Source organism: Pristiophorus japonicus, chromosome 9, assembly GCF_044704955.1.
Source record: "Pristiophorus japonicus isolate sPriJap1 chromosome 9, sPriJap1.hap1, whole genome shotgun sequence".
In the NCBI taxonomy this organism is placed as follows: Eukaryota; Metazoa; Chordata; class Chondrichthyes; family Pristiophoridae; genus Pristiophorus; species Pristiophorus japonicus.
The window spans coordinates 198,112,454-198,127,104 of NC_091985.1; the positions used below are offsets into that span (position 1 = coordinate 198,112,454).

Below are 14,651 nucleotides of genomic sequence, written 5' to 3' on the forward strand. Positions count from 1 at the left end.
AGGTGAGTGAGTGGAGAGCAAAAGGTGTGAGTGGAGAGCAAAAGGTGAGTGAGTGGAGAGCAAAAGGTGAGTGAGTGGAGAGAACAAAAGGTGAGTGAGTGGAGAGCAAAAGGTGAGTGAGTGGAGAGCAAAAAGGTGAGTGAGTGGAGAGCAAAAGATGAGTGAGTGGAGAGCAAAGGTGAGTGAGGTGAGAGCAAAAGATGAGTGAGTGGAGAGCAAAAGATGAGTGAGTGGAGAGCAAAAGATGAGTGAGTGGAGAGCAAAAGATGAGTGAGTGGAGAGCAAAAGATGAGTGAGTGGAGAGCAAAAGATGAGTGAGTGGAGAGCAAAAGATGAGTGAGTGGAGAGCAAAAGATGAGTGAGTGGAGAGCAAAAGATGAGTGAGTGGAGAGCAAAAGATGAGTGAGTGGAGAGCAAAAGATGAGTGAGTGGAGAGCAAAAGATGAGTGAGTGGAGAGCAAAAGATGAGTGAGTGGAGAGCAAAAGATGAGTGAGTGGAGAGCAAAAGATGAGTGAGTGGAGAGCAAAAGATGAGTGAGTGGAGAGCAAAAGATGAGTGAGTGGAGAGCAAAAGATGAGTGAGTGGAGAGCAAAAGATGAGTGAGTGGAGAGCAAAAGATGAGTGAGTGGAGAGCAAAAGATGAGTGAGTGGAGAGCAAAAGATGAGTGAGTGGAGAGCAAAAGATGAGTGAGTGGAGAGCAAAAGATGAGTGAGTGGAGAGCAAAAGATGAGTGAGTGAAGAGAAAAAGATGAGTGAGTGAAGAGAAAAAGATGAGTGAGTGAAGAGAAAAAGATGAGTGAGTGAAGAGAAAAAAATGAGTGAGTGAAGAGAAAAAAATGAGTGAGTGAAGAGAAAAAGATTAGTGAGTGAAGAGAAAAAGATTAGTGAGTGAAGAGAAAAAGATTAGTGAGTGAAGAGAAAAATTGGTCCCTTGCAGTCAGATTCAAGTGAATTTATAATGGGGAACAAAGAAATGGCAGACTAACTGAACAAATACTTTGGTTCTGTCTTCACGAAGGAAGACACAAATAGCCTTCCGGAAATAGTAGGGGACCGAGGGTCTACCTAGAAGGAGGAACTGAAGGAAATCCTTATTAGGCGGGAAATTGATGGCATTGAAGGCCGATAAATCCCCAGGGCCTGATAGTCTGCATCCCAGAAAACTTAAGGAAGTGGCCCTCGACGTATTGGATGCATTGTGATCATTTTCCAAAAGTCTATCGACTCTGGATCAGTTGCTATTTACTGGAGGGTAGCTAATGTAACACCACTTTTTAAAAAAAGGAAGGAAGAAAGAAAATGGGTAATTATAGGCCGGTTAGCCTGACATCAGTAGTGGGGAAAATGTTAGAATCAATTATTAAAGATGAAATAGCAGCGCATTTGGAAAGCAGTGACAGGATCGGTCCAAGTCAGCATGGATTTATGAAAGGGAAATCATGCTTGACAAATCTTCTGGAATTTTTTGAGGATGTAACTAGTAGAGCAGACAAGGGAGAACCAGTGGATGTGGTGTATTTGGACTTTCAAAAAGCTTTTGACAAGGCCCCACACAAGAGATTGGTTTGCAAAATTAAAGCACATGGAATTGGGGGTAATGTACTGACGTGGATAGAGAACTGGTTGGCAGACAGAAAGTAGAGTGTCGGGATAAACGGGTCCTTTTCAGAATGGCAGGCAGTGACTAGTAGGGTACCGCAGGGCTCAGTGCTGGGACCCCAGCTATTTACAATATACATTAATGATTTAGATGAGGAATTGAGTGTAATATCTCCAAGTTTGCAGATGACACTAAGCTGGGTGGTGGCGTGAGCTGTGAGGAGGACGCTAAGAGGCTGCAGGGTGACTTGGACAGGTTAGGTGAGTGGGCAGATGCAGTATAATGCAGATGAATGTGAGGTTATCCACTTTGGGGGGCAAAAACACGATGGCAGATTATCTGAATGGCGGCAGATTAGGAAAAGGGGAGGTGCAACGAGACCTGGGTGTCATGGTTCATCAGTCATTGAAAGTTGGCATGCAGATACAGCAGGTGGTGAAGGTGGCAAATGGTATGTTGGCCTTCATAGCTAGGGGATTTGAATGTAGGAGCAGGGAGGTCTTACTGCAGTTGTACAGGGCCTTGGTGGGGCCTCATCTGGAATAGTGTGTTCAGTTCTGGTCTCCTAATCTGAGGAAGGAAATTCTTGCTATTGAGGGAGTGTAGCTAAGGTTCACCAGACTGATTCCCAGGATGGCAGGGCTGACATATGAGGAGAGACTGGATCGACTGGGTCTGTATTCACTGGAGTTTAGATGGATGAGAGGGGATCTCAGAAACATACAAGATTCTGATGGGACTGGACAGGTTAGATGCAGGAAGAATGTTCCCGATTTTGGGGAAGTCCAGAACTGGGAGACACCATCTAAGGATAAGGGGTAAGTCATTTAGGACCGAGATGAGGAGAAACTTCTTCACCCAGAGTTGTTAACCTGTGGAATTCCCTGCCACAGAGAGTTTTTTGATGCCAGTTCAGTGGATATATTCAAGAGGGAGTTAGATATGGCCCTTACGGCTAAAGGGATCAAGGGGTATGGCGAGAAAGCAGGAAAGGGGTACTGAGGTGAATGATCAGCCATGATCTTATTGAATGGTGGTGCAGGCTCGAAGGGCCGACTCCTGCAACTATTTTCTATGTTTGTGTGTGATCTAATTGCAATTGCAAGTAGCAATTGTTGAGAAAAATGGGGATTAGAAAGATGTGCTCAGAGCTACGATGAGGCAAATGGAATCAGAGGAGACTCAGTGTAGCAACACCAGCACAGGCTAGTTGGGCCAAATGGCCCATTTTCTTGCTGTATATCTATGTAATTAAAAACACAAGAACATGAAGAAATAGGACTAGGAATCGGCCATTCGGCCCCTTGAGCTTGCTCCGCCATTGTATGAGTTCATGGCTGATCTTCTACCTCAACTCCACTTTCCTGCATTCTCCTCATATCCCTTGATTCCCTTAGTGTCCAAAAATCTAGCGCACTCAGTCCTGAATATACTCAACGACTGAGCATCCACAGCCCTCTGGGGTAGAGAATTCCAAAGATTCACCACCCTCTCAGTCCTAAACGGCCGACCCCTTCATTCTGAGACTGTGACCCCTGGTTCTAGATTCCCCAGCCCCAGGGGGCAACATCCTCCCTGCATCTATCCGGTCAAGCCCTGAATCTTGTACATTTCAATGGGATCATCTCTCATTCTTCGAAACTCGAGTGTAGGACCAACCTGCTCAATCTCTCCTCGTAGGACAACCCTCTCCTTTCGGAAATCAGTCGAGTTGAATCTCTGTTGCACCCATTCGAAGGCTCGTGCATCTTTCCTTCGGCAAGACCACCAAAACTGTGTGCAGTACTCCAGGTGTGGTCTCACCAGGGCCCTGTACACCTGCAACAAGACTTCCTTACTCTTAATCTGCACTTCCCCCTTGCAATAAAGGCCAACATACCATTTTCCTTCCTAATGGCTTGTTGTACCCGCATGTTAACTTTGTGATCCGTGTACAAGGACCCCAAATGGCAACAGTTACTAGTGTCTCAACTTTTTAATCAAATATTCTGCTTTTCTGTTCTTACTACCAAAGTGGACAATTTCAATTTCTCCACCTTATATTTCGTCTGCCATGTTCTTGCCCACTCACTTAACCTGTCTGTATCCATTTGCAGCTTACATTTCCTCCCAACATGGAATCGTCAGCAAACTTGGATATATTATACTCGGTCCCCTCCAAATCATTGATACAGATTGTACACAGCTGGGGCCCCAAGCACTGATCCTGGCAGCACTCCACGAGTTACAGTCTGCCAACCCGAAAATGATCGCTTCATTCCCACTCTCCGTTTTCCATTTGTTATCCAATACTCACTTCATGCGAGTATATTACCCCCGATCTTGTGTAACAACCCAATTGCTTTCTATCCCTGTGTGTGAATTTAATCCCTGTGGGGAATTCTAAAAGAAACAGAAAGCGTCAGCTGTGGCTCAGTGGGTAGCACCTCGCACTTCGGAGTCAGAAGGTTGTGGGTTCAAGTCCCACTCCAGGGACTTGAGCACAAAAAAAAAATCTAGGCTGACACTCAAGTGCAGTGCTGATGGAGTGCTGCATTTTTGGGTGGTGCAGTCTTTCGGATGGGATGTTATAAGAATTAGGAATAGGAGTAGGCCATCTAGCCCCTCAAGCCTGCTCCGCCATTCAACAAGATCATGGCTGATCTGGCCGTGGACTCAGCTCCACTTAGCCGCCCGCTCCCCATAACCCTTAATTCCCTTATTGGTTAAAATTCCCTTATTGGTTAAAACGGTCCCCTCCAAATCATTGACTTACGGAGGCCAGGTCTGCTCTCTCAAGTGGACCAAAAAGAACCCATGCCACTATTTCGAAGAGCAGGGGAGTTACTCCCGGTGTCCTGGCCAATATTTATCCCTCAATCAACATTAACAAAATTATCTGGTCATTATCACATTGCTATTTGTGGGAGCTTGCTGTGTGCAAATTGGGCTGCCGTGTTTCCTACAGTAAAACAGTGATTACACTTCAAAAGTACCGTAAGCCTGACCCCAAGCTTCCGGTCGCCTGTCTAATTTAATAGCCCGTTCCACTCCCACTCTGACCTCTCCGTCCTCTGTCTCCTCCACTGTTCCAACGAAGCTCAACGCAAGCTCGAGGAACAGCGCCTCATCTTTCGTTTAGGCACTTTACAGCCTTCTGGACTCAACATCGAGTTCAATAATTTAAGACCACAACCTGCCCCCGATTCTCCTTTTCTTAAATCTCCCCCCATCCCCGCCAGATCTTATGTATTTTTTCTCTGTTCCCATGGCAGCTGGTTATTACTCTGCCATTCACACCCTATCTAGACTCATCTTTTTCTAACTTCTGCCATTACCATCTCAAGTCGGTCCATCATCCGTTTTGTCTCTCTAATCTCTCCTGCCTTCCACCCTGTCAGACCTTCCGTCATAGCAGCGCATTTGGAAAGAGGTGACATGATAGGTCCAAGTCAGCATGGATTTGTGAAAGGGAAATCATGCTTGACAAATCTTCTGGAATTTTTTGAGGATGTTTCCAGTAGAGTGGACAAGGGAGAACCAGTTGATGTGGTATATTTGGACTTTCAGAAGGCGTTCGACAAGGTCCCACACAAGAGATTGATGTGCAAAGTTAGAGCACATGGGATTGGGGGTAGTGTGCTGACATGGATTGAGAACTGGTTGTCAGACAGGAAGCAAAGAGTAGGAGTAAATGGGTACTTTTCAGAATGGCAGGCAGTGACTTGTGGGGTACCGCAAGGTTCTGTGCTGGGGCCCCAGCTGTTTACACTGTACATTAATGATTTAGATGAGGGGATTAAATGTAGTATCTCCAAATTTGCGGATGACACTAAGTTGGGTGGCAGTGTGAGCTGCGAGGAGGATGCTGTGAGGCTGCAGAGTGACTTGGATAGGTTAGGTGAGTGGGCAAATGCATGGCAGATGAAGTATAATGTGGATAAATGTGAGGTTATCCACTTTGGTGGTAAAAACAGAGAGACAGACTATTATCTGAATGGTGACAGATTAGGAAAAGGGGAGGTGCAAAGAGACCGGAGTGTCATGGTACATCAGTCATTGAAGGTTGGCATGCAGGTGCAGCAGGCGGTTAAGAAAGCAAATGGCATGTTGGCCTTCATAGCAAGGGGATTTGAGTACAGGGGCAGGGAGGTGTTGCTACAGTTGTACAGGGCATTGGTGAGGCCACACCTGGAGTATTGTGTACAGTTTTGGTCTCCTAACCTGAGGAAGGACATTCTTGCTATTGAGGGAGTGCAGCGAAGGTTCACCAGACTGATTCCCGGGATGGCGGGACTGACCTATCAAGAAAGACTGGATCAACTGGGCTTGTATTCACTGGAGTTCAGAAGAATGAGAGGGGACCTCATAGAAACATTTAAAATTCTGACAGGGTTAGACAGGTTAGATGCAGGAAGAATGTTCCCAATGTTGGGGAAGTCCAGAACCAGAGGTCACAGTCTAAGGATAAGGGGTAAGCCATTTAGGACCGAGATGCGGAGGAACCTCTTCACCCAGAGAGTGGTGAACCTGTGGAATTCTCTACCACAGAAAGTTGTTGAGGCCAATTCACTAAATATATTCAAAAAGTAGTTAGATGAGGTCCTTACTACTAGGGGGATCAAGGGGTATGGCGAGAAAGCAGGAATGGGGTACTGAAGTTGAATGTTCAGCCATGAACTCATTGAATGGCGGTGCAGGCTAGAAGGGCCAAATGGCCTACTCCTGCACCTATTTTCTATGTTTCTATGGAACCAACCAGGGAGCAGGCTGTCTTAGATCTGGTACAGTGTAATGAGACAGGTTTAATAAATGATCTCTCAGTAAAGGATCCTCTAAAAGAGTGATCATAGCATGGTTGAATTTCAAATTCATTTGGAGGGTGAGAAATTTGGGACTCAAACCAGTGTCTTAAGCTTAAATAAAGGTGATTACAAAGGTATGAAGGCAGAGTTGGCTAAAGTGGACTGGGAAAACAGATTAAAGTGTGGGACGGTTGATGAGCAGTGGAAAACATTGAAGGAGATAATTCATAACTCAACAAAAATATGTTCCAGTGAAAGAAAAGACTAAGAAGGGAAGAACTATCATGGCTAACTAAGAAAGTAAAGGATGGTATCAATTTGAAAACAATGGCATACAATGTTGCCAAGATTAATGAGAGGCCAGAGGATTGGGAAATTTTTAAAAACCAGCAAAGGACGACTAAAAAAATAATCGAGAGAGAAGATGGATTATGAGAGTAAACTAGCAAGAAATATAAAAACAGGTAGTAAGAGCTTTTACAGGTATAGAAAAAGAGAGCAGCTAAAGTAAATGTTGGTCCCTCGGAATGAGACTTGGGAATTAATGGGGATCAGGGAAATGGCAGAGACTTTGAACAAATATTTTGTATCAGTCTTCATGGTAGAAGACATCCCAATAATAGATAATCAAGGGGCTATAGGGAAGGAGGAACTTAAAACAATCACTATCACTAAAGAAAGAATACTCGGTAAAATAATGGGACTAAAGGTGGACAAGTCCCCTGGACCTGATGGCCTGCATCCTCTGGTCTTAAAAGAAGTGGCTGCATAGATTGTGGATGCATTGGTTGAATTCTGGAGAGGTCCCAGCGGATTGGAAAACCACAAATGTAATGTCCCTATTTTTAAATAAACGAGGCAGACAAAAAGCAGGAAACTATAGACCAGTTAGCCTAACATCTGTCGGTTGGAAAATGCTGGAGTCCATTATTAAGGAAGTAGTGGCAGGGCATTTGGAAAGCATAATGGTGAAGCAGAAACAGCATGGTTTTATGAAAGGGAAATCATGTTTGACAAATTTGCTGGAGTTCTTTGAGGATGTAACGAACAGGGTGGATAAGGGGAAACCAGTAGATGTCATGTATTTGGATTTCCAGAAAGCATTCGATAAGGTGTCACATCAGAGGTTACTGCACAAGATAAGAGTTCATGAGGTTGGGGTAATATATTAGCATGGATAGAGGATTGGCTAACTAATAGAAGAGAGTCCAGATAAATGGGTAATTTCCGGTTGGCAAACGGTAACTAGTAGGGTGCCGCAGGGGGATCAGTGCTGGGGCCTCAACTATTTACAATCTATATTAATGACTTGGATGAAGGGATCGAGTGTACTGTTGCCAAGTTTGCTGATGGTATAAAGATGGGTGGGAAAGCAAATTGTGAGAAGGACATAAAGAATCTGCAATGGGATATAGACAGGCTAAGTGAGTGGGCAAACATTTGGCAGATGCAGTATAATGTGGGAAACTGAGAGGTTATCCACTTTGGCAGGAAAAATAAAAAAGCAAATTATTATTCAAATGGAGAGAGATTATAAAATACTTCAGTGCGGAGGGAGCTAGAGGTCCTTGTGCATGAAACGGAAAAAGTTAGTATGCAGGTACAGCAAGTGATCAGGAAGGCAAATGGAATGTTGACCTTAATTGCAAGGGGGATGGAGTGTAAAAGCAGAGCAGTCCTGCTACAACTGTACAGGGTATTGGTGAGGCCACACGTGGAGCCCCCGACCTGTGAGGGAACATCAGCGGCAGGTCGGGGCCATAAAAGGAGCAGCGAGCGGCGGCCATGGGCAGCGTGGAGGCGTGCCACGACAAGGTACAGCACGAGCTGGTGCAGGAGGGCGACGGCTGTGAAGAGTGACGTCATCAAGAACCAGGTTGGTGATTGGAGCGTGGGCAGATACAGCAGGAGCAGTGAGGTCGGGGCGAAGGAGCGGTGAGAGACTGGGGGGGGGCGGGGCGGGGTGTATTTGGACTTTCAGAAGGCTTTCGACAAAGTCCCACACAAGAGATTAATATGCAAAGTTAAAGCACATTGGATTGGGGGTAGAGTGCTGACATGGATTGAGAACTGGTTACCAGACAGGAAGCAAAGAGTAGGAGTAAATGGGGACTTTTCAGAATGGCAGGCAGTGACTAGTGGGGTACCGCAAGGTTCTGTGCTGGGGCCCCAGCTGTTTACACTGTACATTAATGATTTAGACGAGGGGATTAAATGTAGTATCTCCAAATTTGCGGATGATACTAAGTTGGGTGGCAGTGTGAGCTGTGAGGAGGATGCTATGAGGCTGCAGAGTGACTTGGATAGGTTAGGTGAGTGGGCAAATGAATGGCAGATGAAGTATAATGTGGATAAATGTGAGGTTATCCACTTTAGTGGTAAAAACAGAGACAGACTATTATCTGAATGGTGACAGATTAGGAAAAGGGGAGGTGCAACGCGACCTGGGTGTCATGGTACATCAGTCATTGAAGGTTGGCATGCAGGTACAGCAGGCGGTTAAGAAAGCAAATGTCATGTTGGCCTTCATAGCGAGGGGATTTGAATACAGGGGCAGGGAGGTGTTGCTACAGTTGTACAGGGCATTGGTGAGGCCACACCTGGAGTATTGTGTACAGTTTTGGTCTCCTAACTGGAGGAAGGACATTCTTGCTATTGAGGGAGTGCAACGAAGCTTCACCAGACTGATTCCCCGGGATGGCGGGACTGACCTATCAAGAAAGACTGGATCAACTGGGCTTGTATTCACTGGAGTTCAGAAGAATGAGAGGGGACCTCATAGAAACGTTTAAAATTCTGACGGGGTTAGACAGGTTAGATGCAGGAAGAATGTTCCCAATGTTGGGGAAGTCCAGAACCAGGGGTCACAGTCTAAGGATAAGGGGTAAGCCATTTAGGACCGAGATGAGGAGGAATTTCTTCACCCAGAGAGTGGTGAACCTGTGGAATTCTCTACCACAGAAAGTTGTTGAGGCCAATTCACTAAATATATTCAAAAAGGAGTTAGATGAAGTCCTTACTACTCGGGGGATCAAGGGGTATGGTGAGAAAGCAGGAATGGGGTACTGAAGTTGCATGTTCAGCCATGAACTCATTGAATGGTGGTGCAGGCTAGAAGAGGCGAATGGCCGACTCCTGCACCTATTTTCTATGTTTCTATGTTGTTCTTTCCTCCCCTCCCCCTTTCAGTGCTCAAGAATGTGCTCTCGTCGAACACATTCCCATTCTGACCAAGGGTCAACGACCCGAAACGTTAACTCTCTTTCTCTCCACAGATGCTGCCTGACCCGCTGAGATTCCCAGCATTTTCTGTTTTGATTTCATATTCCAGCATCCGCAGTATTTTGCTTTTGCTTCAAAAATTACTTCAAAGCCGGAGAAATACCACCAACGATGCCTCCGCAAGATCCTACAAATCCCCTGGGAGGACCGACGCACCAACATTAGTGTCCTCGACCAGGCCAACATCTCCAGCATTGAAGCACTGACCACACTCGATCAGCTTCGCTGGGCAGGCCACATAGTTCGCATGCCCCAGACACCAGACTCCCAAAGCAAGCGCTCTACTCGGAAATCCTTCACGGCAATCGAGCCAAAGGTGGGCAGAGGAAACGTTACAAGGACAGCCTCAAAGCCTCCCTGAAAAAGTGCAACATCCCCACCGACACCTGGGAGTCCCTGGCCAAAGACCGCCCTCAGTGGAGGAAGTGCACCAGGGAGGGCGCTGAACACCTCGAGTCTCGTCGCCGAGAGCGTGCAGAAAACAAACGCAGGCAGCGGAAGGAGCGTGCGGCAAACCAGTCCCATCCACCCTTTCCCTCAATGACTATCTGTCCCATCTGTGACAGGGACGGTGATTCTCACATTGGACTGTTCAGCCATCTAAGGACTCATTTTAAGAGTGGAAGCAAGTCTTCCTCGATTCCGAGGGACAGCCTATGCTGATGACGTCATTGGCTGTGAAACACTTTGAGGGGTCCGGTGGTTGAGATAGGTGCTATATAAATGTAAGTCCCCGTGTGGAATTCTGGGGAGAGAGGCTCGCTGGGCTCGGCCCTTACCTTTGATGGAGCCGACACTGAGCAGGCTACAGGGCGGAAGGACGGTAGCTCCCCGGAACGCCCGCTCCAGGTTGTTATGCTGTTTGGCCAGCTGCTCCAAGGTCTCCTCCAGCCGGATCCGCTGCTCCCGCTCGTGCTGGAGAGCTTTCTGCCACTTCTTGCTATGAGTCTGGGCCAGGAGCAAGAAATCGCGGCAAGCCTGGTTCCAGAGAGAGAGGGAGATAGAGAGGGCGGTGTTAAACAGGAGCCGCCAAAACTCAGACATCCCCACCATGTGACGGAGCTGGATTAACATCAGTACAGATACAGTCAGTAACACGGGGTGCTGGGGGAGAGGGGTTACTGAGTCAGTGTGAGGGAGCTGGATTAACATCAGTAGAGATACAGTCAGTAACACAGGGCGCTGGGGGAGAGGGGTTACTGAGTGACAGTGTGAGGGAGCTGGATTAACATCAGTACAGATACAGTCAGTAACACGGGGAGCGGGGATACTGAATGAGTGTGAGGGAGCTGGATTTACATCAGTAGGGATACAGTACCTGGGCGCTGGGGGAGAGGGGTTAGAGTGACAGTGTGAGGGAGCTGGATTAACATCAGTACAGATACAGTCAGTGACACAGGGCGCTGGGGGAGGGGGGTTAGTGAGTGACAGTGTGAGGGAGCTGGATTAACATCAGTCGGGATACAGTCAGTAACACAGGGCGCTGGGGGAGGGGGGGTTACTGAGTGACAGTGTGAGAGAGCTGGATTAACATTAGTACAGATACAGTCAGTGACACAGGGCGCTGGGGGAGGGGGGTTAGTGAGTGACAGTGTGAGGGAGCTGGATTAACATCAGTACAGATACAGTCAGTAACACGACACTGGGGGAGAGGGGTTACTGAGTGACAGTGTGAGAGAGCTGGATTAACATCAGTCGGGATACAGTCAGTGACACAGGGCGCTGGGGGAGAGGGGTTAGTGAGTGACAGTGTGAGGGAGCTGGATTAACATCAGTACAGATACAGTCAGTGACACAGGGCGCTGGGGGAGGGGGGTTAGTGAGTGACAGTGTGAGGGAGCTGGATTAACATCAGTAGGGATACAGTCAGTAACACAGGGCGCTGGGGGAGGGGGGTTACTGAGTGACAGTGTGAGGGAGCGGAACACTCAGCGGGCGTACAGTAATGGCGGGAAGCGTGCTGGCTCACGTTGATCATGGCGTTGGAGGTGATGCGGAAGAGCGTGGCCCGCTCATTGACCTGCTTGATCTTCTCTGTGCTCTCAGGAGGCAGCTTGAGGTTCTCCAGCTCGCTGAGCGAGCGCTGCAAGGCCGTGCCGTGCTTGGCGATCAGGTCGTTGCACGTCGACAGGTCCTCCACTTTGCTGGTGAGAATGCGCAGTGTGGTCTGCACCTCCGTCTTGTCGGTCTGAGAGGCCGGTTCTTCATCCGCGGAGTCGTCTGCAGGGATGGTGGGGGGGGGGGGGGGTGGGGAGTCACACAGCGGGGTAAGTCCAACCAGACCGTGCAATATATTCTCACCACATCACTAACAGTACACAAAATGGCTCCTTCACAGAAAACCTACCATGTGACCTTGCCACAGGATCCTTTGTTTACATCAGTCGTTGCATTACCACAGTAGATTACTAGGTGGCGCTCAATTACAGACGGCACCTCAGGGAAGGATCTGTTGAACTGTCGCTCCCACCCCGGGGGAACAAATCCTCCCTCGCTCGCACCCCGGGGGGAACAAATTCTCCCTCGCTCGCACCCCGGGGGGAACAAATTCTCCCTCGCTCGCACCCCGGGGGGAACAAATTCTCCCTCGCTCGCACCCCGGGGGGAACAAATTCTCCCTCGCTCGCACCCCGGGGGGAACAAATTCTCCCTCGCTCGCACCCCGGGGGGAACAAATCCTGCCTCACTCACTCGCACGCTGGGGGAACCAATCTTCACTTGCTTGTCCCCACATCCCCTCGCCAGGGGACCCATCGTCACCTTCCACCGCTCCCCCGCCCCGCCCCCCCCCCCCTCAACTCTCAGAAGAACCCAGTCTCCCCCACAAATTTCACCTCATCCCCCGTGACAGCTGACCCCCCACACTCCCCAAGACAGTTAACATTACAGGAAAGATGTGATTGCAGCAGTGAGGGTGCAGAGAGGAGACTGATGAGGATGTTGCCAGAACTGGAGAATTTTAGCTATGAGGAAAGATTGGATAGGCTGGGTTTGTTTTCCTTGGAACAGAGGAGGCTGAGGGGGGAGACCTGATTGAGGTGTATAAAATTGTGAGGGGCCTCAGATAAAGTGGATAGGAAGGACCTGTTTCCCTTGGCAGAGGGATCAACAACCAGGGGGCATAGATTTAAAGTAATTGATAGAAGGATTAGAAGGGATGAGGGGGGATTTGTTTTCACCCAGAGGGTGAATTTTCTATGATTCTATAAGGTGGTTTTTGGGAAACTTGCCTTTATTAGTTAGTTGTTTATAGAATACAAGAGCAAGGAGGTTACGCTTGGACTGAATAAAGCACTGGTTAGGCCGCAGCTGGAGTACTGCATGCCGTTCTGGTCACATTACAGGAAAGATGTGATTGCACTGGAGAGGGTACAGAGGAGATTTACGAGGATGTTGCCAGGACTTGAAAACTTTAGCTAATGAGGAAAGATTGGATAGGCTTGGGGTTGTTTTCTTTGGAACAGAGGAGGCTGAGGGGAGACCTGATTGAGGCGCATAAAATTATGAGGGGACTGGATAGAGTGGATAGGAAGGACCTGTTTCCATTAGCAGAGTGGTCAACTACCAGGGGGGCACAGATTTAAAGTAATTGGGGGGGAGGTGTCGAGGGGATTGGAGGGGAAATGTCTTCACCCAGAGGGTGGTGGGGGTTTGGGGCAGAACTCACTGCCTGAAAGGGTGGTAGAGGCAGAAACCCTCACCACATTTAAGCAGTACTTGGATGTGCACTTGAAGTGCCGTAAGCTACAGGGCTACGGACCCAGAGCTGGAAAGTGGGATTAGGCTGGATCGCTCTGTCAGCCGGCGCGGACACGATGGACTGAAATGGCCTCCTGCCGTGCTGTAAACTTCTATGGTTTGTTTCATTGATTAGAAACATAGAAAATAGGTGCAGGAGTAGGCCATTCGGCCCTTCTAGCCTGCACCGCCATTCAATGAGTTCATGGCTGAACATGAAACTTCAGTACCCCCTTCCTGCATTCTCGCCATACCCCTTGATCCCCCAAGTAGTAAGGACTTCATCTAACTCCCTTTTGAATTCTAAGGAAGTAACCCGCCTATCCCCCCTACCGGACTCGGCCTGCATCTTGACAGCCTTGGCCTTGGCCAGTTCCAGGGCTGTGATCCAGCGCTGCCTCTCCACCTCCGAGCTAGCTTTCAGGTGGTAGGTCTGGGCCCCGCCGTTGGAAATGATGAAATTGCACGAATCCTCCACCGTGATGTTGGCAGTGGCGAGGTTTATTGTCCCGCGACACGTGTGCCCCATCTCCGCCTGCGTCCTGAGGGGGGAGGGGCGGGGAAGAGAGAGAGAGAGAGAGAGAGAGAGAGCGGTGAAACAATCTGTACTTGCTCTACATCCCATTCGGAGCACACGTTCCCTGTTCCTTGCTCAGATACGGTCACATCAACAACTACCGGGTTACACCCCCACCGGGAAAGGCCATTCAGCCCCTCGAGCCTGTTACACAGGAACAGGAGGAGGCCCGTTCAGCCCCTCGAGCCAGTTGCACAGGAACAGGAGGAGGCCCGTTCAGCCCCTCGAGCCTGTTATACAGGAACAGGAGGAGGCCCGTTCAGCCCCTTGGGCCTGTTACACAGGAACAGGAGGCCTATTCAGCCCCTTGAGCCTGTTGCATAGGAACAGGAGGAGGTCCATTCAGCCCCTCGAGCCTGTTCCGCCAATTCCACCAGAAACTCAACTCCATTTACCCGCCTTAGTTCTACATCCCTGGAAACATCACAAAGCATTTCAAAGCGAACAAAGTACCCCTAGTAAACACAGGATCCAATTTGTGCACAGCCTCCGACAGTGCAGATTTATCCCTCAATCAACATCGTCAAAACAGATTCTCTGGTCATTATCACATTGCAGTTTGTGGGAGCTCGCTGTACGCAAATTGGCTGCAGTGTTTCCTACATTGCAATAGTGACAACACTCCAAAAAAGTACTTCATTGGCAGCACAAGGGCTTTGGGTCATGAA

General features: G+C 48.4%; 1 protein-coding gene across 1 annotated transcript in view; it reads right to left on the bottom strand.

The window, feature by feature from the left end:
- LOC139274042 (oxysterol-binding protein 1-like) overlaps nt 1-14,651 on the bottom strand; it is a 93,564-nt gene that overhangs the window by 48,699 nt on the left and 30,214 nt on the right. Inside the window, exons 2-4 of the mRNA XM_070891096.1 lie at nt 13,740-13,948; nt 11,638-11,888; nt 10,448-10,646 (exon numbers count right to left, since the gene is read on the bottom strand). Coding sequence (XP_070747197.1) covers nt 10,448-10,646; nt 11,638-11,888; nt 13,740-13,948 — 659 coding nt within the window. The remainder of the gene's footprint in view (nt 1-10,447; nt 10,647-11,637; nt 11,889-13,739; nt 13,949-14,651) is intronic.